This window comes from Hippichthys cyanospilos, chromosome 21 (assembly GCF_059441005.1).
Source record: "Hippichthys cyanospilos isolate Australia breed blue-spotted pipefish chromosome 21, RoL_Hcya_1.0, whole genome shotgun sequence".
In the NCBI taxonomy this organism is placed as follows: domain Eukaryota; kingdom Metazoa; phylum Chordata; class Actinopteri; order Syngnathiformes; family Syngnathidae; genus Hippichthys; species Hippichthys cyanospilos.
Genome location: NC_142389.1, coordinates 12297678 through 12325160, shown reverse-complemented (window position 1 = coordinate 12325160; position 27483 = coordinate 12297678). Strand labels below are relative to the sequence as shown.

General features: G+C 40.5%; 2 protein-coding genes across 4 annotated transcripts; both read right to left on the bottom strand.

Annotated features, from left to right (window-relative positions):
* On the bottom strand, window positions 1–18269 carry tent4a (terminal nucleotidyltransferase 4A). The gene is made up of 13 exons (XM_088404980.1): window positions 17364–18269; window positions 13480–13603; window positions 12802–12848; window positions 12563–12683; window positions 11582–11689; window positions 9314–9442; window positions 8947–9154; window positions 8741–8867; window positions 8556–8659; window positions 7971–8155; window positions 6401–6559; window positions 6147–6314; window positions 1–2653 (listed from the first exon to the last, which is right to left on the bottom strand). Exons 1-13 carry the CDS (start codon window positions 18062–18064, stop codon window positions 2495–2497), a joined length of 2340 nt encoding a protein of 779 aa, XP_088261106.1. The 5' UTR covers window positions 18065–18269; the 3' UTR covers window positions 1–2494.
* Window positions 18270–23575: 5306 nt separating this feature from the next.
* On the bottom strand, window positions 23576–26728 carry srd5a1 (steroid-5-alpha-reductase, alpha polypeptide 1 (3-oxo-5 alpha-steroid delta 4-dehydrogenase alpha 1)). Of its 3 annotated transcripts, none has more exons than XM_088404907.1 (6): window positions 26191–26728; window positions 25656–25822; window positions 25412–25513; window positions 25013–25163; window positions 24872–24932; window positions 23576–23945 (listed from the first exon to the last, which is right to left on the bottom strand). In XM_088404907.1, exons 1-6 carry the CDS (start codon window positions 26499–26501, stop codon window positions 23871–23873), a joined length of 867 nt encoding a protein of 288 aa, XP_088261033.1. In that variant the 5' UTR covers window positions 26502–26728; the 3' UTR covers window positions 23576–23870. The 3 variants fall into 3 exon arrangements, with proteins under 3 accessions (XP_088261033.1, XP_088261034.1, XP_088261035.1); XM_088404908.1 differs by having other exon boundaries at window positions 23576–24312; window positions 24449–24932; window positions 26191–26721; XM_088404909.1 differs by having other exon boundaries at window positions 23576–24308; window positions 24449–24932; window positions 26191–26721.
* Window positions 26729–27483: the final 755 nt, after the last annotated feature.

Genomic DNA, 27483 nt, shown 5'->3' with positions numbered 1-27483 from the left:
GAAGTTTTAAAATGTTTATTTAAAAAATAAAATAGAAAAAACATACATAAAAATGTCCAGAAAAACAGCCCCGAAACAAAAGCTGGCCAAGTGGTTTCTGGCTCTCAACTATCAGCCAGGTTGAGAATAACAGGGGGACAAGAGGGGGCCTGCTTCTCCAAAGAGGAGCCACACTTTTAAAACCCCTAGTCAAATTCTTAACAGGAAGGAGGTAACATTGCAGCTCCACGTACAATTTAAGGGCTGAATCTCAGCGGCCAGTTGAGCAATTCTGACCTGGTCCAACAAACTGCCAATTGCTTATTTCCAGGAACCGTTGTCTATGATTCTATCAGCTGATTCTAGGCCTTTTCAAAATAATAATTAGCCAAGGGTTTATCGATTATATAATCTTACATTTTCTCAAGGCTTGCCAGGAGTTAAGAAGTTATGACAAATCATGGCTAACAATTGTCCAATATGCTCAATAAGATGCAAGTATGTAACTCAAACCTTTGCATGACAAAACCAAAAGTCATTTTATTTGATATCAATACTTTAGAATCATTGGCTAATTAATCATTTATCAGATTTTTTTTTCCTGCCAAATTCATGAATTTGAAGCAGCCTCCAAAATTGGTCAGGCCCTACCAATTTCATCCTCGCTTCTTGGTAAAAGCAGATGTCAACATTGTTTTAAAATGTGACTTGTAGATGGAGGAAAAAGTCTGCCGTTCTAATGTAATTATAAAACATTTGAGAAAGGTGGCGGTAGAATCCATAATTCAAATTTGGCTCAGATCATGTACGTATATTCATGTTGGTGATCAGCTCATGATCTACCTTTTCATCTTGGGGTCAAATTGATGCTGGGCAGGGCAGTTGTGAAGTGCCGGGTCAGAGCTGCCTGGCGCTTTCCTTCCGTGAATGGAGAAACAAAACAAAAAAAAAAAAAAAAAAAAAAGGAAAGAAAAAGTTAAAATAGTGTAACTGCATTGAACATCAATGTAATGTAAAAAGCTCGTCTGATGCTGCAGGTTGCAGAGGGCAAGCCGCTCTCTGTCTGACTCCAAAAGCGTCCGAGACGTTCCACACGCGCACTAGACGAGGGTACACACTGCACAGACTCAGACCCCAAACACGGATGATAAAATTCCCCCCTTAAACTCCTTACATTTGGCAGTTACATGTACAAAACTAGAGTTTTTGAGACATCTCGGGAGTTTCATACTAATATAAGAGGATGGGGGTTGTGGTTCACACGCACACAGACATATACTCTCACACATACACAATACAAATTACTCCTGTCTAGTCCAATTTAGCACTGCTTGTCTTCGAAGAGTGGCGGGCGGGGGTTCAAATGCACATGACGGAGTCATTCACTTGCATAGAAATAACACTGGCGTGCGTTAGTAGTGTAGATGGTGAGTCACAGCCTTTGCTGCGTCCATTCCGTGAGCACACCGGGTAAACGGCAGAAGAAGAAGGGGAAAAAAAAAAAGGCATCGCAAACAATTAGTGGAAGTACCTGGCCATCAAATATAATACACAAGATTCCTAAATGGAATCAAAATATAATTCCCTTTAAATTGGGTCCTTGGATTAGGAGGACCGCATCCCAGCCCTCCCTCTCCCTTTTTTTCTTCCCAGGCCACAAATGGGAAGAAGCCCCTTACCGCTGGGCACTTTCTGGTGCTAGCCTGGGCACAAATTTACAGCGTCACACACCCACAGTCGCTCTCACGAGTCAGTCTAATCCCCACCTTGGTGGGGAAAAAATAATAATAAAGGAGAAAAAGGCAGTGATGGAAGAAATATGGCAGCAACAGCGTCCACGAAAAGACGATAGACAATCTTGAGGTTGCAAAAGCCAAAACACAATTACATCCTCTCACCGAGATATGCCTGCAGGGTGCAATTTTCCTGTCGCTTGCGTCCGGGATCGAAGAGCTGGGTGACCTTCCTCGGGGAGCGACGGGCTGGCCTGGTTTCGGAAGGAAAAATGTGAAGCCTACTGAGAAAAAGAGCTCCTCCGTAAAAGATGAGGAGGGGTCTTGGACCTGGGCTCCTTCTCACCAGAAATACTCAAAAAGGTTCTGTAAACAGAATGTAAAAACTCTACAAAAATAAAATAAACTGTATAAAAATGCCTCTGACATTTACACACTAAAAATTAAATAAGCATTTAGGTTTCCAAAAGAAAAAAAAATATATGTATATATATATTGCACAAAAAGAGGATGTGGAAAAAAAGCCTCGTAAGAGCTTTGCGAGGCTTGCGAAGGGCAACGGCGGCTCCTCACTCCAAAAACGAATCAAGACACGAGCTCTGGAAAGAGCTGGAACCAAGGGAAGCTAAACTACTGAGCGCAATGCAATACTGAAAAGCTACAAGGCGGTTGAACAAAAGGTCACGCAGAAGCAGAGCTGCGGGTTGCTTCATGTCGCGACCGCTCCGCTCGAGCGAAAACTGCTGGTCTCCGTGAGGGTGGGGGGAGGGGATGACCCGTCTCTATCTGCTGGGGCTGACCGGTAGGCTGTCCCTCTTCCGGCGCCGCCAAGTGTTCCGGTGGTACTGTGCGTGCGCGTGAGCGTGTCCACGGGTCGTCGCAATCGGGTTGGTGATGAGCGGCGGGTTGTGAAAGCCCTTCATGTTGAACTTGACGGTGTTCTGAGGAGAACATGGTGGGGTGTAGAAGGTAAGCCAGTCAGTTGTTTGCATGACAAAAGGAGAGTGGTGTTCCACTCAAACCTGGACTTCGAATCACTCCATTTTAAATGTTGTGCCCAAGGGCCACATTTGATTTTTAAAAATAAGAAAAAACAAAAAATGGAGGTTGCCACCTGCTCACTTTATGTTAAACTCTAAACTCAATTATTTTTTTAAACATCAACGAATACCTTTTAAAAACACATTTTGGCCCTTGATGTCAGTTGAAAATGACATCACATAAACTTGGTGCTCAGGTAATGACCAATCACAGCTCAGCTAGCAAATGTCACATGACCAAACTCAGAAAAGAGATGAGCTGTGATTTTTTCTTACTTGAGCAATTTTTTAGCAGACAAGTGACACCCCCCGAAATGGAAAAAAAACCAAGAGGATTTTGCTGCATAATTCATATCTCATAAACACTTTATGTTTCTTCTTTAGCATTTTCAGCTGTAATTTAATATTTTGTCTAGAATTAGATGATAAAGTTATTTTTCACAAACAATTAAGACTGGTAAAAACACCTTTTCCCACTTGTTGTCGACTGAAAATGACATGTCATATGCTCAGGCAAAGATCGATCACGCCTCATTTGTTTTCCGGGGTTTGGTCATGTGTCAGTCGCAAGCTGAGTTATGATTGGTTGTTACCTGAGTCCTGAGTGAATTTGGTGTCCTTTTCGGTTAACAGAAAAGGGCAAAATGTGTTTTCAAAATATATTAATTGTGCATGCACAATAATTCAGTTATGACAACAATTACAGACAAAATATATATTATATATATACAGTATATATATATATATACAGTATATATATATATATATATATATATATATATATATATACATATATACATATATATATATACATATATATACATATATATATATATACATATATATATATACATATATATACATATTGTGGCGGACACTAGGACCATGTCTCTCACCCAGTAGGCATGTCGCTATGATCCTTTGATGCTTTGAACCTGTTGGCTTTGTCTTTGCTGTTTTGGACTTTGTTGTATCAGTTTTGTGATGGCATGCGAAGAGTAAAGATCTCCACTAGCACAGCGACGCGTGGTTCCTTCGCTTCGCCACATTGGTGACCCCAGACATTAGAATGGGTGACCCCGGATGGGTCATCTTGCCATGTTATTATCCCAGACGTTAGAAAGTTTAGTCAGGCTGTTGGAGATGTAGTCTCGCCACATGGGTGACCCCAGACGTCAGAATGTTTCAGCGAGGAATCACCGCAGACGTCCCACATCGTGACATTCCTCCACCAGCCTACTATACGTCAGGTAATGCAGCAAGCTGGTACCACGTCAGCCAGCCAGCACCCCGACAAGGGTCCTCTCACCCGTCGCCCAGTCCCTTGGCGCACCAGGGATCGAGCCAGCCAGCAACAGGCTGGTACGGGCGCTGGTGAGAACGGCTGTGCAGTCCAATTTCGGAGTCCCTGGCCGTCGACCGGGATCTTCCAGCCGGGCGGCCTCATCTACTACCGATGTCCGTCCGGCCTCAGCAGTAGGCCTCCAGCCACCATCATTCAGCCGCCCCTCCGATTCACCGTGCCCGCAGGTATGGTCCGAGTATACATCGGAGCGGGTCAGCTGGGGTTGGTGCCGCAGCAGGTTCATGCCCAGGCACAGACTGGGACGCAGCCGCGACCGGCCGTCCTTTGGAAGCCACTGTGCCTGCCAGCATGCGGGTCAGCACTGCCACTCCGGCTCCTGCGGAACTTCAGAACATCCCTTTGCCAACGCTACCTCATGGTTTTCACGCTGAGCGTCTCACCCTCACTCCTGTCGCACCTGGGGCCCTGGTGTCACATACACCGCCCAGGACCGGACTCAGGGTGCCAGACTGGTGAATACCCTGTGGGGTTTTCCGTTATGCCTTTCTGGGTGTTCGGGGGGGAGCTGTGTGGCGGACACTAGGACCATGTCTCTCACCCAGTAGGCATGTCGCTATGATCCTTTGATGCTTTGAACCTGTTGGCTTTGTCTTTGCTGTTTTGGACTTTGTTGTATCAGTTTTGTGATGGCATGCGAAGAGTAAAGATCTCCACTAGCACAGCGACGCGTGGTTCCTTCGCTTCGCCACAATATATATATATATATACAGTATATATATATATATATATATATATATATATATATATATACACACAGCTAAAGATAGCAAAAATAAATATTCCCCTTAAAATGTTTGTTTTGCACATGTGTGAGAGTAAATGCTACTTAAAACAGGTTTGATGTTAGAGGTTTGACAATTGGACAAAATATTTCACTTCATAGTGTCTATTGGATATAAACGGCTAAATAAATAAAGTACAGTTATCCCTCGTTTTTCACGGTTAGTTGGGACCAGTACCCCCCGCGATAAATGAAAACCGCTATATACACCGACACCCCCCCCCCCACACACACACACACAGAATTAAAAAAAATACGTTTGTTGGTTTTTTTTTTAATGTGAAAAGTCTTCATTCTATGCATAATTAAGACAAACATTACTGCAGTACTGTACTGTACAATTATTTACTTAAATCTTAAATGATCAAACCTTATACACTAACTGAACAGTAGTTACCACTTTCCATCTTTTGAACTCTCGCGAGCAGCTGCCTGTACATCGAATTAAAGTGAAGCCTCATATATCTTAACAATACACTTGAAATTTTCATTTATTACAACAGAAATCTAGGTAAAAGTCAGATTTCCAAAGCTGTGCATATCTTCGTTGCTGTCTATGTAGGCACACAGATGGGTGTGTGCGTTCACTCTCAGTACACCTATGAGTCACGTGATCAGGAGCTCCAGGAGACCAAATTGTCAATCGACGTGCTTACTAGCACATTCGTAACGTGTGTGCATGTGTGCTGACCTGAGCTGAGCGCACACAGGCGGTTACAGGAAAGACGATAGCAAGCTTTGGGATCCTCTTGCCTTTTGTAATAAATTGGAATTTAAAGTGTAAACTCTATGTTTTAATCATGTTCGGGAAGCTTCCTGTTACTCAGTCTCATCGGATGTCCGAGGAAGTGCGAAACGTATTAGGCATGTGACTAGACACGGAAGACATGGAAAAGAGAGGGCATACCAGTACATTTACTGTATAAGGTTTAATCATTTAAGATTAAAGTAAATATGTGTACCGTAGTAGTAGTTTAACTTCCAAGGAGTGCCAGTGACACGTGCACTTATAGATAACTCGCCTATTTGGCACGTCTCTCTGCAATATAGTTTTTTTTTTTTCCTCCCTCCAAAAAGTCCGCGATAGGCGAGGCGCGAAGTAGCGAGGGATTATTGTAATCCCTTTCATCAGAATGCTCTATTTAGACCAGTGGAGTCACATAGAACAGTATATTGGAAAGTTTTTTTTTTTTTTTTTTTTACTTCCCATCAAAAATGATGACTGAGAAAATGGTGCTGGAGAATACCTTATGTGCGTGGCTGGAGTGGGAGCTGGGTGGAGGCTGGGGACTGCAAGGGGCGGGGGCAGTGGCTGGGGGGGCCAAGTGGAAGAAGGCGGGGATCCCGGTGTCGATACACACCTGTCTGCCAGGTATGCTGTGCATTGTGAGACCCCCAGGAAGTGAGGAGCGAGCCTGGCAAGGGAGATGATTAAAAATGACTCGCTGCTTTTCAGAATCCAATAAAAAGTATTAAAATGTTATTGCTGCTGTGTGTGTACCTGTGAGCCAGGAGGCAAGAGCAGATGGTGTCCTGCCATTCCTGGTTTGGCGGTGCCCATGCTAAATCCTGGAGGAAAAGCAAGTCCCAGTGGTGGGAATGACGCAAACGGTGGCAGAGGGGGCGGGGGCACCGGGCAGGGTGGGGCTGAATCCGAGTCCTGATGAATGGCACAAAAATCCAAGTTAGCACTTTCCAACAGAAGGTACTTTACATTTAATACAGAGGGATGTTTACAATTAATGACATTTATGTTTTTCTTTTCTTAATGTGTAAACAAAAACTTTTAGATGTTGTTCTCTCAAGTGTTTGCATGACTGCTGAAGAAATGTTTACAACTTTCTTCCAATATTACTGGTATTTGTAAATTCATTGGCCACACAGATGCACAACCAGCTGTTGGCTCTCGCCACCTCTGGCATGAGTGTGAAGCACCAGTGGGGATTCCTCCAGAACTCCGGAACAGTATCAACAAGAACGCAAGGCCGGCGTGAAAGTGCCATATAAGAAGAGGAAATGCAAACTTCCGTTCGAGCTATCAACATGGGAAACATTAGGTCGTTTGCAAATAAAAACAGACAAGCTCGGTTCATTGATAACATGGCTAGCTATACAAACTTCACTGACACCAATCTTTGGGACAGTGCTATGAACAAAAAAAATCTTTTTCTCAGACGGAACTTCAATTTTTGTCAATGAGAGGTGGAGCAATCTGGGAGACATTACAAAGAATGTCTGCACACAGGACATCAAATTGTTAACTGTAGGAATTCTATCTGCTGTGGGAATCTTTTTCTAAAACAACTGTGTACATTCCACCATCTGCTAATGAAGCAATGGCAAGTCAGTGACTTTATACAACTGTTACCAGGTTAAAGATCCTCCACTCAGAAGCTCCTATTATCATCAGCAGGGATTTTAATCATTATAGGCTAGCACTTAACCAATTTTAACCAGTATGGCTACTGCAATAAAAGAAAAACAAAAAAAGAACAAAACACATTGAACTAGTAGGAAAACACCAAGGACGCACAATCCTGCCACGCTTCCTCCACTTGGATTATCAAACCTCGATCTCAAACAGTTCACACCTCAGTATGTTTCTGTAGCACAAAAACACAATAGCTGTGAAAGGGGTAACAGGATGATCAAAACAAAAGTCTATCGTCAGGGGAGTGTCTATTGCTTTTTCAACATGTTGAGTACTCTACCCTCTGCTGTTCATCTTCCCATTGCCTTGACCACGCCCAATTGGCAACCTCCAAAATCCCTCACCTTGCTCTTGATTAACTTGTCCTCACAAGACAGCAGCAGTACCCACAAGTGGCTTAAATGTTTGAATGATTGGTTTTCATATGGAGGTACGTTGAGGCAATTCAAGGGTTGTGTGAAATTTTAACTTTGAAGGTATCAGTCATTTTAATTTAATGCTGTGACAGCAAGTTTTTTTTTTCTTTACAAGAGCAGATTAACTTGAACATGACACAACTTACTGCTATACTGTGTTATAGCAACGCCCTTGAAAAAAGGTTGCATTTACAGTATTTTATTTTGTTCATTAGATTACTTACATTGTCAGATCCAGAGAGTGAAGAGACAGAGGAGGCCGATGAGTGCTGCTGGGGACTGGAGATGGACATTGGTGAGTCGGCACTCTGGGGGGACACAGAGTCCCTCTGCTGCTCTTCTGACCCGACAGCACTGTCAAGTGCACAGCTGGGGTCCTGATCGGACACTGGTTCCTTGTGAATTGGCACTAAACATGAAAAATGAAGGTAATGCTGGAATATACGCAGAGCGAATCCCTGCCACATAACAATATTTGTTTTCACAGCATACAGGCATGTCTAAATTTCCAATTGCTCACCTTGAGTGTAATAAAATGATGCATTTTGCAGTTTTGATACTCCCACAGAGCAGAGAAAGCTCGACTATTACTTCTATATTCTTACTTCATGTATTGCTGGCGGGTCAGGTGTGTTAAATTAACAGTTGTTCAAAGGCATAAGTATTGTAACCCATCTATTTAAAAATCTTAGCCTGCCCAAAGTGTTTTGCATTTATGTTAGCATTAAGCTAACACTTTGCACATTTTCCATATTACGAGCTTTCACTGAACAACAAATAGTACTAAAAACAGATCTGAAAATTATTACCGCTGTTATCCACTCGAGCCAGATCCCTGCCCCCCCACTTTTTGATGATCCACTCCCTGTAGTCGATCACTTCCTGGGTCAACTTGATTATTCTTCCTAAGGTGCTACAAAGAGAAATGAGGGAAGAGTTACAGTGTGACAGTTTTATTTCTAATCACTCCCTTCTGTGAACTCAAGCCCCCAACCTTTCGGAGTCTTTGTTGGGATATGATTGGGCGAGCGGTGACACGGCGTGGCTGAGGACCGTGTAGGCGTAATCAAACACCTGTCTGACGTGCATGGCGCCGTATGAGCCCCTGCCGACATCATTGCCTGCATGGCGGGAAGTTGGCATGTTGCATAATGTTGCATTTGCAGCGGTTTTCATTCACTCAGTTGAAGATACATATACCTGGAAGCAATGGATCTTCGATGCAAAGCTTGGATGGCCTGTATCCGTTGGTCATGGCCATGTCGTCTTTGGCAATGTACGCGCCTCCATTTTTGATGCGGATCCCAGTTTTCAAGTAGTTAAAATTGCGACCGTATAACTCAAAAAACTCAATTAGCAGGACGCCCAAGTTCTCGCTGGGGTTCCTGGCATCGATGCGAGGATGAAGCTGAGGATAGATGCACCAAGAATTGACAGTTCATTCATTAAAGACAAAACTAACCATAAAACTAGTACTGAAGCTTGTCAATGAAAGTTATTATTGTGACTATGTACAAGAGCAACATTCCTCTTAATTAAACCATCTGAAAAAAAAAATTGCAAGTACCTGTAAGAAGCTAATGACCATAAGGATGAGGCAGTAAGAGCTTATTCCGCCTGTGAAGACTTCATTGAGATCTCTCTGTAGCAGAAACTGCTTCAGCACAAAAATCAGGTAAGGCAGCACTGGATACTTCTGAAAGTGGACAATGCAACACATGAGTGAATTGAAAATGATGAAGAGACTGAGTTTCAAGTCTGTAAAAAAGTTACACACACACTTTTAGATGTTTTTTGTTTTTATTGTGTGCTAAATTTAAATTTCACCTCAATGAACCACTTTGTCATCTTTTCGGTAATTGTTAATTATTCGCCAAATACAGCCTAAAAAATGTTGGTGCACCTGGCTTTTGTACTGGCAGACCCAATAAAAATAGTGGGATGCAACAGTGCCAATATTTTTTTTGAAAAAGAAAAAAAATCGAGCCCTGAATAACTCTTTCACTCTCCCCTTTTTCCCCTTGTCAGAAATCCTTGATGCACCTAAATGTCACATTGGGCTGAAAAAACTTGTAGTCTTGTTTCCACACCTATGATTAAAATCAATATATTTATGAGGCTCCCTAGAAATGTTCTAATGCACTATGTTAAAAACCCAGCAGGCATGTAGACAGGAATTACAAACATTCGTGTTCTTTTTCCAATTGCAAAGATTGCAAAAGACTGTTGCGCATTGTGTGTGTGTCTGGCTTGACTGACTTTACAAAAGGCTTCAAAGAGGTGAGAACCAGACTGGAAGCTGCATAAGAGGAAGCCCGACTCCCCTATCTGCCCTCCGATAAGACTGCAGTAGAGCCTCACTCCCTGGCAAATTAACAATGTGGCCGCTCGCAGGGATTTGATTGAGTGCGGCTGTCAGCGGCAGGCTTTCAAGCCGCGACATGCAATCCCGGCAGAACGGGCGACGCAACATAAACAAAGGAACAAAAGCCAAAGGATGACATCTTGCTGGAAACTCAGCACCTGGAATTCCTGGGTTGTGTTGGCTAAAACAAGCATGACTAAATCGGGCAGACACGCGCCCTCAGGAGGAGAGACGGTCGGAGTACATTAAGCAGGAGCACAAAATCTGGGTCTGATTCCAGAATGAGGCAAAGTGAGTCAAGTGTAATGCTTTGAAGTGCTGGCCGGCAACAGTACACAGAGGGGAATTTCCAAACTTCTATATTTAGATGCCTCTCTAAAACAGTAATTATGCGACTCCACTGGCGCTCTGTTTGATTTAACTGGGGGGAAAATGTCAACAACTAAACTTGGGAGTTCAAACCGTCAGTCAGCAAATCTTATGATGCTTCAGATTGGCTGCTCAGTTCAATAGGAACATTGTGCTTTACCAACATACTTTTTTTTCCTTTTTTTTTCTTTTAACCCAGCAAATGGTAACATGAACATGGAAGAATAGATGTGCCAACGCCACTTTTTCCCCCCAAAGTACCTACATTTGAGTAGAATAGGATAGAACACATTAGTTCATTTTTAATTAGTGCAGGGGTTTTTAACTTAGGTTCTAACTTACTAACTTAGGTTCAACTGAACCCCTGGGGTTTGATGAGTCTGTTTGAGTTTTGTCAGAGGTCTGGCCACACATATTGTTGATGTGTGTGCTTCCACAAAAGTTCTTTTGCAGCATTTTAATATTATATTTTATTAAGTGTATGATTCTGTGAATGTGTGTATAAAATTTTAGGCGTTCCATACCGCCAACAAGGTTAAGAACCACCGCTTTGTTGTCAGTGTATTGCTGATATACAACAAAATTGGGAGCGATGCTCCGATTGGTGTATATAGCAGAGGCTAAAGGCTTCAAAGACCGAACGTTGAAATACTGCGCATTATAGATAAATGGCGAAGGCACAAGGGGGCGCTGTACCATGATGTGATGCCTGAGTTCTCTGGGGGGGGGGGGGGGGGGGGGGTGCTATTATGCTGTGCAGAGTTTTGTCTCATTGACAATCAGCCGCGCTTCACTTTTGTTAGTGCACTTCTCTTTTAACGTGTTTTTTTTTGTCTACTTGTGGTTCTCGATTTGTAGTTGTTTTTTCTTTGCAGATCATTTTCTTTTGTTTTTTTTTCCTTTCGAAATGTTTTTTTGTTTGCTATTAATTTTCATCTTCACTTTTTTGTTTGTGATTCCTTATTTGTAGATGTGTCGCATTTTGCAATGTGGTTTTTGCTTGTGAATTATTTTATTTGTTCATGTTTTTGTTTGCTTTGTTTGCAGCAGAAAGAAACGGATAGTGTTCCTGTATGATATAACAATGTGACAGCATCTCACCTGAACATAATCTTTAATGAAGCTTGCCGCCTTGACACCAGTTTCCACGTTGAAGCTGATGTCCACTTTCACCTCAGTCTCCTGGTCTGTTAGCTTGATGATTGGCACCTGTAAAACGCCAAGTGTAGTGTATGTGTCAGGAACTGATCATAATGACATTCAAAGTGTGTGCGTAGCCCTAAATAGCTAACACAAAAGAGACAGATTAGCGTTTTCAGTCGTCTTCTAACAGCAACTCCTCTCACCAGCTATTTTTATGAAACTACCTGCCAACAGGGTTGTCCGCACGCAAACAGATGGGGGACACCAATTATTTTTGCTAGTTTAGTGCGCCTCTTCTCCACTCCTCTTAAAACAGATAAAGGAGTGATGGCGCCAACGCTTTAGATTTTTGGCTGACCACTTGAAGTCTAAAAAAAGGCTTTTTTAGGGACACATAAAAAGTGGTGCCAAGTTGTGAATTGGCAGAGCTTCTTCCACTTCCCCGCAACGCTACTCATTAGAAGGAGCCTCCTTTGCTTCTACAATGTGAAAATATTTGAAAAAGCATGAACAAATTTTTATGTATTCTGATTTTAATCACACCAGGAACAGTTTCAAGTGATTGCTTAGAACAGTGGTTCTCATATGTGGGTTTGCGAATGATCTTCCAGAGTATGTGAGATTTTAACCGGGTTTCTATGGGTATTGGCAAATTCATGCTTTTTAATGTTAGAAATTAAGAGCACATTGATTGGAACATGAAGTAACATTTCTAAATTGTGTTGTAGTGACTCCGTTGTAAGACACTTTTACCAAGTTTTACAGGCACAATTTTTTTCTGCTAATCATTTGCCTTGATCGATCGTCAGGGGTTGCTGAATAATATATGCCAAGAGATACCAGTACAAATCTAGTTAAGGTGTAGTTGGCTGAAAAAATATTTCACAGGGGAATACATTATTCCAAAAAAGTGTGAAAATCACTGGCTTAAATACTCACAGTAGCTTTGTCCAGCACTTTGATGGAGAAGGGCTCGGCAACGTTGTGCTTGCGAAGAGCCTGCTCCAACTCTTGCAGTGGGGGACGTTCCCACTTTCCAAACACCACCAAGTCAATGTCGCTAAGGCGAGAGGAAAAGTCACATTCCAAGTCAAAACAACGGATGGGGGGGAAAAAAAACACACACACACACGGGTTACAGTGCCTCATTGACAGATTCATGTGTGAGTCTCTCTTGCCTTGTTGGAAGGTACAATCCTGTACTGAAGCTGCCAAATATTTGGACCTACAAATGCAGAAACATGAAGAAAAATTACGACAGCCCATTAGTCATGTGTTCTAGTTCTGTTGTCATGTTGACAGACATGCTACGTAAGTGGGGCCATTAATCTGTCCTGCACATGGAGAAACTCTCCTTAGTTTGAGGCCAACAATGGCTGCCTTTAAAAAATAAATAAATAAATAAAACCCACACACATTCAACATTTTCAATGAACCATTGGTATTACATAACTGCCCCATACGTGATAATGATTTACAGTCCATAATATCCAATTGAAATGTCCACACACTGTGGCACAATGCATTTCCGGGTTCCACTTGGGAGCTGGCCGACCGTGCCAAGTGGAGAGTGCTGCCAAACCAAGCAAACAATGGCGAGAAAAGAAATAGCTGCATTTCAGGCCGGCGAGAAGCGGCTCTCCAAAGAGGAGACTGAGTGGAGGTCCTTCCTTTAGCGTCTGGGAAATACGACGAAGCGGTCATTGCACAAAGACAGAGGGCGATTGATGGCAAGGACACAAACCGGACGACTGATAAGGAGCTTTGCCTGACAGCACATGTATATCAAAGGATGAAATAGTGTGACTTGTTTGGATTTTCTTTGAACAAAAACCCTATTGAAGATTGTGATTTACATCTGCAGTGGGCCACAGCTCCTTGATGATCCTCTCTATTCGGTTGACCACCTCTTTCCTCATTGCAGCTTCCTCGGGCCGTGGAGACATGAAGTTGTAGAAGTCCATCACCTCCTCGTGGAGCCTGAGCAACAAAAGTCAATATTAGTATTTGTGTAAAAGTGCAAATTGGAGATTCAAGTTATGCCAGTGGAACTTTCAAAGTATTACCAAAAAGTTGTAGGATTTGGAGTAAAACCACAACAATATGGAACATTTTGCAACCAAGGTCAGAATTTTGATGTTAAGCCAGTTCGGCTGCGATGTTTGTGTCTTATATTGATTTAATGATTACTGTACATTCAAATTAAATTTTCAAAAAAAAAATATTTAAGCTCTACTCAAAGGTTTGTATTATAGGTGTAACGATTAATTGGCAACTAATCACTTATCAAATTATTCAAGAATAGCATGCTCATTTTGAGACCAAAAATTGTACATATCCTTAGAATTTCAGCCTCTCGTTTGTATATAATCCATTTCTTTAGCCCTCTATAAAACAGACTATAAATACTATGAATCAAAATGAAGCCTTCACAAATACTAACATGTTTGCCTATTTTCTGACGTTACGGGCCACGCAAGTCACCAAATCAAAACAAAATATGGAAAGTGCATTCTTTGCACTGTCTACTGAAAAAAAAAGTCTCACATATTTTATTTGAAGGATGAAAATGTGATTTTTTTTTTAAACATGGTTAATCAACAAAATAGTCGACGGATTAATTCATTTAAAGAATACTCCTTAGTTGCAGCCTTACTTTGTAGACCATTTATACTAAACTCTATGTGTTCTTTTGTATTTTGTGGTAGCATTAAGCACAGATCCAGAGAAACTAGAAAATTAGTCCGTTTGTGGAACCAAAATAGTCTGGTCATTTTTTGTGTGTGTGACATAACGTTTCATCTAGACTGCAGCTGCAAAACATTCATTGAAGTGTGCGTTTTCTATACTGTATAAGTCACTATTTTGGTTAACTCCCAGTACAATGGAAATATGGTGCAGCAAAATGTAGCCGCAGACTCTGAAGACAAATTATACATTTGCATTTGTCAAAAAGAGAACCAGTAAAATGCAAGCACAGATGCACTTCAGAACATTAGCAGCACACATCAAATCGTCAATATGGCCGGAAAGTAATGCGATTCTTGAGGCCGAACAAAAAAAGACCCATATTTATGTCTTCAAGCATGATGTCAGAATTTTAAACTTGCAATAACATCTGATCTGAATTTAGTGTAGTGGGCATGCGAGGTGTATCGAGGCCATTTCAAACTCAAACACAAGTAAAAAGAAACTACTCTAGTCTAACATCAAAATGTTTGTATTAGGTACACAGCTGACCAACATTTTCACCGAAAAGTACGGACCTCGTTTCAGCCAGCATCAAAAGCATAATTGTACTCTAGTGTTGTGATTTAATTTTTACTTGGTTCCAGTGTGCCCGCGATCCACGTCAGTCTTAGTGGTTAAGATAATGGATGGATGGTAATGAAAGTCAGATATGACCTTCATTAGTCATATAGATTACTGAAGCAGTTGGTTATGTGAAGCAATGTTTCATACTGTCTTACATTGGTACATTTCTACTTTTACTTATTTTCCTTTTGGTGCGATCCAATTCGGAGAACAAGTTTCTATGACCTGCATTTGTATCTTCAACGACCAGTACCCAGCATTTGAGTACATGCAGACAGCCAGGTTAACAAATTATGTTATCAACTAGTGAGCTTGACTCTCACCGGGCGTCTTAATTAAATTTATTTCAGCATTCTGACTGTTGACCGTTATCACGTAACGGATTGTGGTCGCCTTTGGAGGTGGCACAGCACAACGACAAGATTTCTTAGCAGTCAAATGCCTTGGAACAGTGGGGCTCTGTTCCACCCCTGTGGCCGCTCATTTTTTTCTAAGAATGCATGCCATGGTGTCAGTGTGAAATACGGAACAGGGGGACTGTCACAATCAATTACTGAAGCCCTGCAGGACATTCAGTCAGTCCGCTTATGTGCCCACGCCTTGGTGAAAACATTCTGACAGCCAGCGAGCCAGACACTCATAAGTCGGACAGAGGCGCGTAAGTGTTGTACCACCCACCAAATATCTTTCCATTCAACCAAGGAAAAATTCAATGACTAACAGTGAAAAGACAAATACTAAATGTGCCCCTGAAGGCACCTAAACACAAAACAAAGGTGTAATTTACAAAAGCTACCCTGAGTGTACTGTATGGCTTGTTAGTATGGCCTTGAAATAGAATCTCATGTACAGTTGTACCGGTGAGACTGGATTACAAGCACATGCCTACCACAAATGAAACATTTACAACATGTTGATAAATCACTGCAATGTACAACATTGGTGCCAAAGTTTTTGGCAATGTTTAGCATGATTGATTACCTTCCACTAAGTTCCTTTCAAGTCGTTTGGAAAACAATGTTGTCCGTTTCTCCGCAGGAATGAAATTAAAGTCACAAAAACAGCTAAAGGGATGGAGTCTATTTTTTTTTTTAAACTATCTTCACTGTTGTCATTCAGTAGCAGGGTTGTAATTGAGCCTACCTTATATTTGTAGTTTAACACACAGATGTAACATTACATCCAATGTGGGTATCTAACAGTCTCTAGATAATTTACAGTCTTTTTTACATCGTGGTAAGACACCACATAACTCAACTGCCTTGTGTTACAGGCCAGATTTAATAAATATGAAGCACAGCTCAGAAAAAAAAAAACATGCAGTTGCATGTGTAAATATCAGTAATGACAAGTCATTCAAGAAATTTGTACATTTTAGTGAAATTTACACCAGGCCACATTCCCAAAATGTTTGTGTGTTTTAACAATAGTTGGTAAATAAACATTTCCATCCCAATTGCAGGACAGTTAGCCTATTTTGTATCCGTGAGAACCCAGATATATATAGAAGGTCTGGGCAATACATTGAATTAATTCAATTAATTGGTCAATTTAAAAATCAACTACAGTATTTGAGGTATTTAAGCAAGCTATGCACAAGCTAGCAATAGCTATTTCTTTTAAACAAGCTATGAATGTTTGTTAGAAAATATCAAGCTGTCTTTAATCATTGTGCACTATTTTGATCATTTTCTGCCACATCATCCTCGCAGTATTTCAGCCAATGGCACAGGTAGTGTGGCAACTAAAGCTTTGTCCTTTTGTCAACAACCTGGTTGAAAATTCAACTCGCTCGAATCATGTTTTCATTCGTTGCTTTCCCTTTGAAAGGATTGGACAAACTGGCGCAAAAGGGTTGGTTTTATTGCTCCGATTCTAATCGGTGACAAACGCAATAGTCCAGAATGACTGAAAAAAAGTAGAGATTTTTTTTATTGGACAAATCGTACATTCCTGATATGTAGTTATAGTCCCCCCCCCCAATCAATTACACATCTAGATGTATTAGTGTAATTACATTGAGTGGTTGAAGTAAAACAAATAACTAGATAAATAAAAACAACAGGTCACCTGGCGTTGTTGGGCTAACTCGGGAAGGGGGTTGTTGTTTCCATTAAAATGTGGCCAAGTTAAGAAAAGTTACTTCAACATTCAAGTTAGCAACTACTAGCCGAGCTCTTGGGGCAAAAATGTTTGTTTAAAGGTGTGTGTGTGTGTGTGTGTGTGTGTGTGTGAACTTTCCACCTCGAAATTAAATCATGTTAGGACTTGTGGGCTTCTGCATTTACGCAAGTAGCGTTAGCCGCCGATGCTATTCAGCAAAACAACTACGCCAATCTCGCTACGTACGGGCCTATTCAAACTAGAAAACTAGTATACCTGCCAATGTTTGTAACGCAACCCCCCGAAAAAGTGCCCAACGTACCCGAGAACTCCGGGGTTGTTCTTTCTCGTCTTCCAGGGCGTCCACATGCTCGTGTCGTTGCCATTAGTACAACTCGAAAGCAAGTAATTGACCCCGAAAGTGCTGGCCTTGTTGTCACTTTTCCTCCGGCCGGGATGGTGGTGGTGATGACGGTTTGCAGGAGGCACCTGGTGACTTTGAGCGCACAGCTGCTGAAAATTGAACACTTGACGACTGTGATGGATGAGCTGTTGGTGGTACCGGTTGTTGTCCGTGTTGTCACTCAGCGCGAAAAGCAGACCGACGTTTTTATTCCCAGCCGTGCTTCTCTCCAGCGGGCAGCCGGAGGGGGGGCTGTCCGCCGCTCGGGACTCCTGCTTCGGAGACACTGCCTTGCCTTCACCCGCGTCCGAGGCCGGGGTAAAAAAGTTGGAGAGCGCCATGCCTAGGGAAGATATCGCGGCCTCGTTCACACAAGCCGATCCGCCACCGTCGTTCGCGATGCTGTGATGGCCGCTGCCTCCTCCGCCGCCGCTGCCCAGGCTCTTGCTCGAGACCACGGCATTTTTCAATACGTCCAGCGCGGCGTAATTGACGCACTGGTTGTGGACGTGCTGAGCGGAGAGCGTCCGCACTCCCTGAGACATTTCCCAGACGTGCATCCATAAGGCGTTCGCCGGTCCTTTCTGTTCGGGCTGAATCCAAGCGACCCTCGGATCCATTCAACTTGGTTCTCCGATGACCCCCCTCCCACCCCACCAGCAAGTCCGTCGTGATGCCGCGCGCCGAGAGACGCCCCAACGCAGTCTCGGGGAGCACAAAAATTACGCGAAAAACCGAAATGGAACCATGAACGAGTAGCCCCTCAACACCGCTGGATAGGGGCAAAACGCTAATCTGATTTTTATTTGGATTCAATATGGCGTATTCGCTTCAAATCTTAGCGCATGCGCGTCGGGGGTGGGGGTGGAGGTGGGGGGGGGGGGGGGGGGGATCCTTACTCAACGACTACTGCGCCCACGCCTTCGGAAGCCCTCCGCAGGCCAACTGGGGTACTGCAACCATATTGAACTAAAAAAAACTTAAAATAAAAAAACGTTTTATTTCCTCCTCCACCGCATTACGATTGATTTTACACAGTAAATAGATTTAATACTTGTGATACAAATTTAAATATTGTTCGCGCGAAACTGGCTTCCCTTAAATATTTTACTACCACTCGGTATACACCATAACATATTTTATGTAGTATTATTTTAAATCACATCGTCAATTTAAATGATGTAGAATGTGCTGCCCTTCCCCCACTAAAATAGAAAGGCTCCAAATGTATAACAAAACAGCAGAATGTGGCAAATCTCTAGACCATAATTCATAACCAAATGCACATGAATGATGATAGAATATGAAATACTAATATGGGCCATAATCCCAAACTCTTTATATGCTGCTCACGTACACTGTTGGCCACTCAGTGAATACAAACCGAAACCATATATCGAGGTAGCCCCACTGAAAGACATCCATGCACAGCAGGTGCTGTCACGCATCACAAACCCCCACAGTAACAGCCATCTCCCTGCCTGCACGTTACGCCTCAACTATATGATGGAGGCGAGGCATAAAGCAAAACCTTCTGGGAAAGTGAGTATAATGCACACCATAAAAGGGGAGTGAAGGAGGAAGCCTCTTGCATAATGCCAAACCCAGCAGACCCCGGCTGCTCACGTGTACCATGTGACAGTCTGGGATAAAAAAAAAAAAAAAAAAAAAAAAGACCCTGAAGCAAACTATGTGTCAGATAGGATATGTGGCTCTCTTCTAACACACCCATGCAGGCATGCACACAGCTGCTGACTCCCACCGAGCAAACAGGAGCTTGCTTTCTCCTATCTTTAGCTTGATCTCAGGCTGCAGCATGGGTATCAAGAGCAGCAGGTTACAAGCCTTTCGCTGCGTGCTGTTTGCCAAGGCTGCTTGGCCTTAAATGTCATTGTTTAAGGGATTAACCACATCTGTAAGGACCAGACTGCATCTGATACAAGAGAGCAGCTTTAACAGGCGGAACCGTTCTGTACAAGTGCATGGTGGTAATGGATTCATGCAGTTTGACTTGAATCTACAGCATGTAGCGTGAATGCTAAGGAGGTCAAAAACATTCAATATAATGAATTTTCAATAAAACACAATGCTGCAGCTGAATGTATGTATGTATGTATGTATGTAGGTTTTTTCACAAGACAAATACCAAATAAATGTAGTTATATTAAGAAGTACTGCTGTCAATTCAGTGAGTGGTTCACAAGCTTTTTTCCCTTAAGTACCCCCTGTGAAATATGTTTTCAACCAAGTACCCCTTAATGCATTTTGGGGTTTAAAACAAACAAACAAAACACCCATGCCATCAGTGTCTGCTTTATTAAACTTTAGAACCTACCAAACTTCATTTGTATCGGGCCAAAAAAAAAAAAAACCCAACAACATGAAATGTCCTAATTTGGTTTATGAGAGAAATCTGTTATCAAAAAGGAATCTTTAATTATTAATATTTTTCCACAAAAAATATTCAACTGTTCTCAATAACAATTATAAATAAATATTTGTCCACAGAAAAAAATAAAGCATCTTTTTTGGGATTACAGTAGAGATTACTTCACAAAAATAAATGATTGACTTAAGTATTAATAAATATTTTTCCACAAAAAATAATTTTAAAAAGTGTCAAACCTGTTATCAGAAATTAATAATTATAAATAGATACTTGTCAACAAAAAATATTAAAGTCAAAGTGTCCTTTTAGGGGATTTCAGTAGAGACGTGTTCACAAGTCACGTGTAGTTAATTCAATAATTATTTTTTAATTATTTTTTCATGTTTGTTTGCTTTATTCAAAATCTCAAGTACCCCCATTTGAGAACCACTGATTTAAGTTAGCCAATATTTCCTTTGTGAGAATTAAAAAATAAAACACCTAGGGTACACGCCACAAATAGCCAAAATTAGTATAGAAGACAAAAATATAATCAAATGTTAAAAAATACTTATTCAATGCATTTTCTCCTCCCATATTCCAAAACGTTCTAGCTAGCTTAGCAGAAAACTAACACATTGGTAATGAAAACATTTTTGTTGGTGGCCACATGGTAGTTAGTGTTACTCAAAAAACTGTAATGTCTCTAAAAACAAATCATTAAAAAAAAAAAAAAAATCAATTAATATTAATGACACATACACGCGCAGTCCCATTTTATTGTTATGTTTTAGGTATCTTTAACAACAAATTAAATTTGAAAACCGATCATGAAAATAGTGGCGAGCCAATATTTGTGTAGTGTTTGTTCGCAGGTGTTTCATTCCTATAAATACCCGTAGGTAAACGAAATAGAGAATTGAACATTTGTTTCTTTTGTTAAAAAAATAAATACATAAAATCTATATTTGTAACTTCCGCGTTATAAGAAGGAAAAATATCAACAAAAATAGAGAGAGAGGTAATCCTGCATACTTATGGTCATAAATGACAATCCATGTGGTAGAGAGTTAACTTTTTAAAAAAACTAAAATTGCTCTTTATTTGATCTTAAACCTACAATAGAAAAAGTTATAAATTAATTTCCTCGAAAGCGTGAAGCTGTTATAACCGAGCTGCGATGCAGTGAGGGAACACTGTATACAACTATTGTTGAATTGAATAACATATTTGTTTTGATTACAAGTTCAATGCAATGCTACACTATTTAGTAATGAATAAGACTCACAATTTGCTTTTATTGGCTACTTAAAGTGTTGTGTTGGCCCAGATCTTGCCCCCAGGACTTGGGTTATATGCCAGTCCTCAAATTACGCTTATGTGTTAGAATGGTTGTTTGTAAGACTCAACAGTTGAACTGGCCAACTGATTATAGCCCTTCAAACATCGGCAAAAACTAATCGTCCAAATGGCAAATTACAGTAATTGAATACAAGCAACAATGTTGTTGCACATATATTTATAGCATATCCTTGAATGCTGCAAAAATATACCATCAAATTTCAAATTGGTAGATGCTCATTATGTGGACTTGCCATTCAAAATAAAGGAAATGTTATTTGTTCCAAACAATGCTTAAGTGAGCAATACAAGGAAGTTGAAAAAAATAATTTAATACAAATACCACCAAACAAACGGATAAATTATGACACACATTAAACTACGTGTTGGTAACGCAGATGACAAAGGTTAATGGACTTAGAACATCTTTAATTAAATGAATTGCGATTTGCAGAAAACATGTTATTTTATTCACTATGAAGGTTAATAATCAGTCGATTAATCAGAAATCTGTACTGTTTTTCTTCATTGGCTTCAAAAAATCCCTATCAGTCAGGCGCAAGTTGTTTTTTTCTTGTGCTTCAGTTCACCCATGACTCAAATGAGATTAAGCGCGATAGAAAACAGATCTTGGAAAAATGCTAAATTACTTAAAAACACATTGACATTCATTTATAAATGAAAGTAAACTTGCTAAGATGATGAGAATCAATGACGCAATTATTTGGATTTTTCCCAGTCAAGACCTCATTAAGCAACTGTGACAGAAGCTCAACAAATCAGATTGAGCATCTGTTACCCGCCCTTCTTTCTGCCATGCATGTTAAATCAACTGCTCCTTTTCAATCCTGCAGGCGATGTGGAGTGCAGAAATATGAATGCTGCATTTGGCGTCAAAGCATAAACCACATAATTGCTGGAGTAAATCTCCCCTCTTTGCGCCTGAAGACGTGTCGTATTACAGTCAGGCGTAATAGTGGTCATGTCATACAGTGGTACCACAAAAAATGGCTTCATTGGTGTTGACACAAAGGATGTTTCACATCACGTTCTTTTTAAAACACTCTCATACACATTTACTCTTGCGGTCAAAAGTTTGGAAATGCCTGCAAATTTGAAATAAACTTCTAGAAAAAGACAAGCCAATATTTTTTCATGTCAGTGATACGTAGTATTGAGCTACAATTTTTTTTAAAGATCTTAACGTATGTGTCCTCTGCTGACCTGTGCGAAGAGTTACAGGAAAAAAAATGCAGATGGCACTTGCTGTGGTGGAAGCTCAAGCTTCAATTTACTCTTTGCTCATTCCTGCCGCTAGTAAGTCACTAGTAAGTCATATACATAAGTGCTTCTCAATTATATTTTGCGAAGCCTAGGAAAGAGACACGCCCCAGCGCGACACACTGAAGGATTATTATCAATAAAAACTAATGAAAAAAAAACAACCTAAATCTAACTTTCAACAAAAAACTTCACACCCGCTCCCCACTTGACACACGGACTATGATTGAGATTATCATCTATAAAAACTAAGAAAAAAAAAAGTCTAAATCTAACAAAGTCAAATCTAACAAACTTTCAACAATTATTAGTTTGTTTGTTTTTTTACAGCTTTTATACATGTTACAACTTAGTCTAAAACAGAAAAAACACAAATGCATCAAAGTGCCTGAAACTGAAAAAAAAAACCCTTAAAATGACAAAAACAAAGCCTTTTGCCCGGGGTCATCCGCGCCCCTCCAGAGATTACCTCGCACTGTTTGAGAAGCACTGATGTACAGTAAATAGAGAATGCAGCTCCAGCCATGTTTTTTCTTCTGTTCTGCTTTTTTCGGTCCTCACCTTTCCTATGTAATCCAACACATATTATAAATTATACAGTTTGGGCTTTATTTGTGGAACTGGAGTCACCGGTGCAGTTTTCATTTTGTCTTTTTTTATGCCCGTGGAGTAAAAATCTATCTATCTATATCTATATATATCTATATATATATATATATATATATATATATATATATATATATATATATATATATATATATATATATATACACACACACACACACACGTGTGTATACACCCACACACACACAGTGGGCTGTTTGTTTCATTTAAACATTTATAACATTAACGAATTAATCTCATAAATATAGGATCTCGTATATATATATATATATATATATATATATATATATATATATATATATATATATATACACATATACATATACATATATATGTATATGTATATATACATTATATATACATCCCAAACCTATGTTAATTTGCTAATGCATGTAAAACCCCAGGTAAAAACATCAAAATTGTATATACAGTAAATATTAAAAAATCGGTATCAAAATAGTATAGTAAGTGCTACGTATGTATAATATACATATATACAATTAAAAAATATCATGAATGAAAAATATAGAAAGGATTTATTTACCTTTATGTGACAAGCTTGTTATGACCATATTCCCAAGTGAGGGTAGCCTCTTCCATTAAATCATCTTCTTCTCTCTTAAACATCACTAATAATCTTGGGACCCAGGGCTTACCCATTCAAGTTTGAATTAAGCAGTAAAATGCACAATAAATAGTTATTTTAAGCACTCAAGACACGATCCAGTCAGTAGCATGCCGCCATTTTGACAGTGACGCCGACCAATAGCAGACCGGTATCTTAGGGAGTCGTGACCCAGACCAATAGCAGACTAGCATCTGTGTGATGTGTTGCAGGACAGGCAGTTTGATGGGACCAGAAAATAAGAGCAATTACCTAAAAACGCCTGAAGATGGAGACAAGACAACACAATACAGATAACCATGGTCATGACAGTTGGTTTTGTCATAAAGCGGGAAATATACCATGAAGAAGGGACAACAATACGTTGGCGATCACATCGCAAGCTGAAAAAAATGTACGGCAGGAATGTTGTACCTCGGGGGTCCACTCTGTATCTATCTATATATATATATATATATATATATATATATATATATATATATATATATATATACACACACACACACACACACACACACATGTATATATATATAAATTTGAAAAGTGGGGGCACTAGTTTGCGGGTTTTCGGTCCCCATTAACCTTAAAAAATGAGGGATCACTATGTATCTCTCTCTCTCTCTCTCTCTCTCTCTCTCTCTCTCTCTCTCTCTCTCTCTCTCTCTCTCTCTCTCTCTCTCTCTCTCTCTCTCTCTATATATATATATATATATATATATATATATATATATATATATATATATATATATATATATATATATATACATATATATATATATATATATATATATATATATATGTGTGTGTGTATAATTAGAGAAGAAAAGCTCTTGTAAAGTGAACTCTCGACTAAACTGCTGTTCATTGTTTCTCACCTCAAAATATTGCAGGCCATTGTTTATGGGCTTTACAGTACATAGGCAGTTTAGAGCTGCAAACATTCAGTATAGTCCTGGAAAATTAGCAACCCTTCTGCAGAAAAGACAAATACAATAACGTGGGTCTACAATTAAACCCCCATAAAAGTCCATGTTCCCACAGAGAAGAGAGAATATATGGTTTAAATGAGTCTGAAAGCCTGGTAAAACAGTTGCCCCAAAATGACCTATCATACCATAATACATATTTTTACCTCGAGAATATTTTTTGCTGAAAAAAACAAAACAAAAATAACAAGGTTCACTATACCAAAAAAGGGATCAATGCCTTCCTTGTTTTTGGGTAGTCCTCAAATTTAGCAAGGTACCATCTGGAAAGAGCAAACAAACGAGTTGTTCTATTAATATTGCTTTAGAGCAAGGCATCTTCTGAGTGTGTTTATGTTCTTACTTGTGGTGGGCAAAAGCTCTGCTACTAAGGACCACTGCGGTGAAGATGGCAAAGGCCGTGCTGTGAACAGATTGGCCCGCCAGTGCGAAACCCGCCCACTCGGTCATCTCCCCTAAATAGTTGGCTGCCGATACATACTCGAACATTCCACCTGCGAAGGGCGCACATCAATGAGTACAAAAAATATTATCTGCCCCTAGAAACAGACTATTTTCAACAGGGCCACAAATAAGGTGTGTGAAATGTATTATAGTTCTTGATCCTATGGGTATTTGGACAAAAGAAACCTTATTGAAAAACATGATGGAAAAAAAAATCGTAAAATGACTTCTTTAATGATATAGAGGACTTGAAAGTAACAGATGTATGCCAGTCGTCACAAGCCAAAAGTATTTTTACCTCTGGGGATCTTATAGCCGCTCTCTCCAGGTCCCCTCAGTTTCCTCAGGATGTGGTCAGAGTGCAAATTTATTAGCCAGCCAAGTAGCCATAGCACAGAACCTGAAACAAACAAACAGAGGTGCTTAAGCAATCAATATGAATTGCACTAGAAAACCACTGTCATTAAAACTTCTCTGCCAAGTGCTAATCATAACCTAGCACAATAATAGTTTTCTCTCCAAAATAAATAATACATGCCTACCTGCGATGAAGCATGGAGTTGTCACCCAGTTAGCAGGATACTCTGCATAGTGGCTCAGATATCTGATCTGCATGTAGCCATTGTACGTGCAGAAAACAACAGCCAGGAAAAAGGAGAGGAATGGTGTCGGTTTTCCTCCTCGGATTAAAAATGGATATATGAGTGATCTAGAAAAGAAGGAGGTTAAAAATACAGTTTGTGTCGAAGCGATGCACGTGGTGGAAAGTCACGTGCACTAGTTTGTGTCGTACTGTATTTTGATCCCTGTATCTACTATTCTACTTTAGTTTTATTTTACCCCCACTCACTCACTTTTAGCCACAAGATGCCAGCAGACAGCACCACTGATATTTTTATACTATGACCAGCTTGACATTAAGTTTTTCATTGAGTATTGAGGTTCCTTAAAAATATCACCGACAACTGCATTTTAGCATTCATTCTACGTTTGCCAATAATTTTGCAGTAAAATAGATGAACACGATGTTGTGTTCAATTGTCCGAACCCAAGTGGGATTTCCGAAAGTTCACCTACCTCTGCGTATAGTGGCACACAAACATGGCAATGAGCAACTGATTGGCCAGCAGGGAGGTCTTCGCCGATGATGCCCACACTAACAGACATACGGGTACCAGGAACGCGGGCAGCTCCTGGACAAACCAGGCCAGCTTGGCATTAACCAGGAATCCGTATTTGCTCGAGGCGTACCTTCCGTACGACGCGTTCACAAACAATAGGCAAATAAACGTACACGCTGCCATTAAAATCATGAAGTAAGCCATACAGTCCAAAACGTATCGCTCTTCATCCGGAGAAGAAAACAACCCCGAAAGAAAACTGTCCATTATGGCGGTGTGTTGAGTTAAAGAGGTTAAAACAAACACACAAACAAACGAACAAACAATAAAGAAAAATTGTGTTTGTTGTACGAGAAGATACTAAACCGTATAACATGTGCCCAAACTTAGGCGGGGCTGCTACGGAGTCAACCAATCACATCGATGAACAGATATGGTTTACAATTCTTCATCCAATCAAATCGCGCGATGTTTCTTATGCCAATTGCGTAAGATACACCGCTGTAGTTACATAGAAAACACTCACATGCAATATTGACGCGTTCACTGCTACACACAAGACGCTGCTTTGTGGTTCAAAACTTAAACCATATTAATTGTGCCATCGTGATAGGCCAACGAAGACGTGGTTCAATCCCGAAACGATCTAACCTTATTGTTGCGTAAACGCAAATTAGCATTCAAAAATGTGGGTAGCCAGTACGGGGAAAATCCGGTACAACTGTCGTTTTGCGAAAAGTATAGTTGTTAAAATGAAACGTCAAGCACGCATAAAAGAAAACCAAAACGGTACGAGATTGATGTGAGCCTGCCTTCATACGTAACAACACTGACATCTGGCGGCATACTGAAGGTAAAGCAGGCAGAACCCCCCCAATTTTCGTCTATTTCAGTGGTTCTTAACCTTGTTGGAGGCACCAAACCACACCAGTTTCATATGCTCATTCACCGAACCCTTCTTTAGTAAAAAATAAAATGGTTTTTTTTTTATTGGTGCAAGAAATGAATTGTGCATTAATATCACCTTGTTCAAATAACAAAACCTAAACAGCGTATGGGAGGAAATCTCTGAGCAGGACGCTTTCAATGACTGTGCCCACTAACTGCAGACTAGACTGAGGGGTGCACCTCTGCGGCGGAGGCTCCGCCGAACCACTGAGACCGACTCACCGAACCCAGGTTAAGAAACACTGGTCTATTTAAATTTAAGTCACCTTGACTACCATAACAGATCTATCAAAAGCTGAAG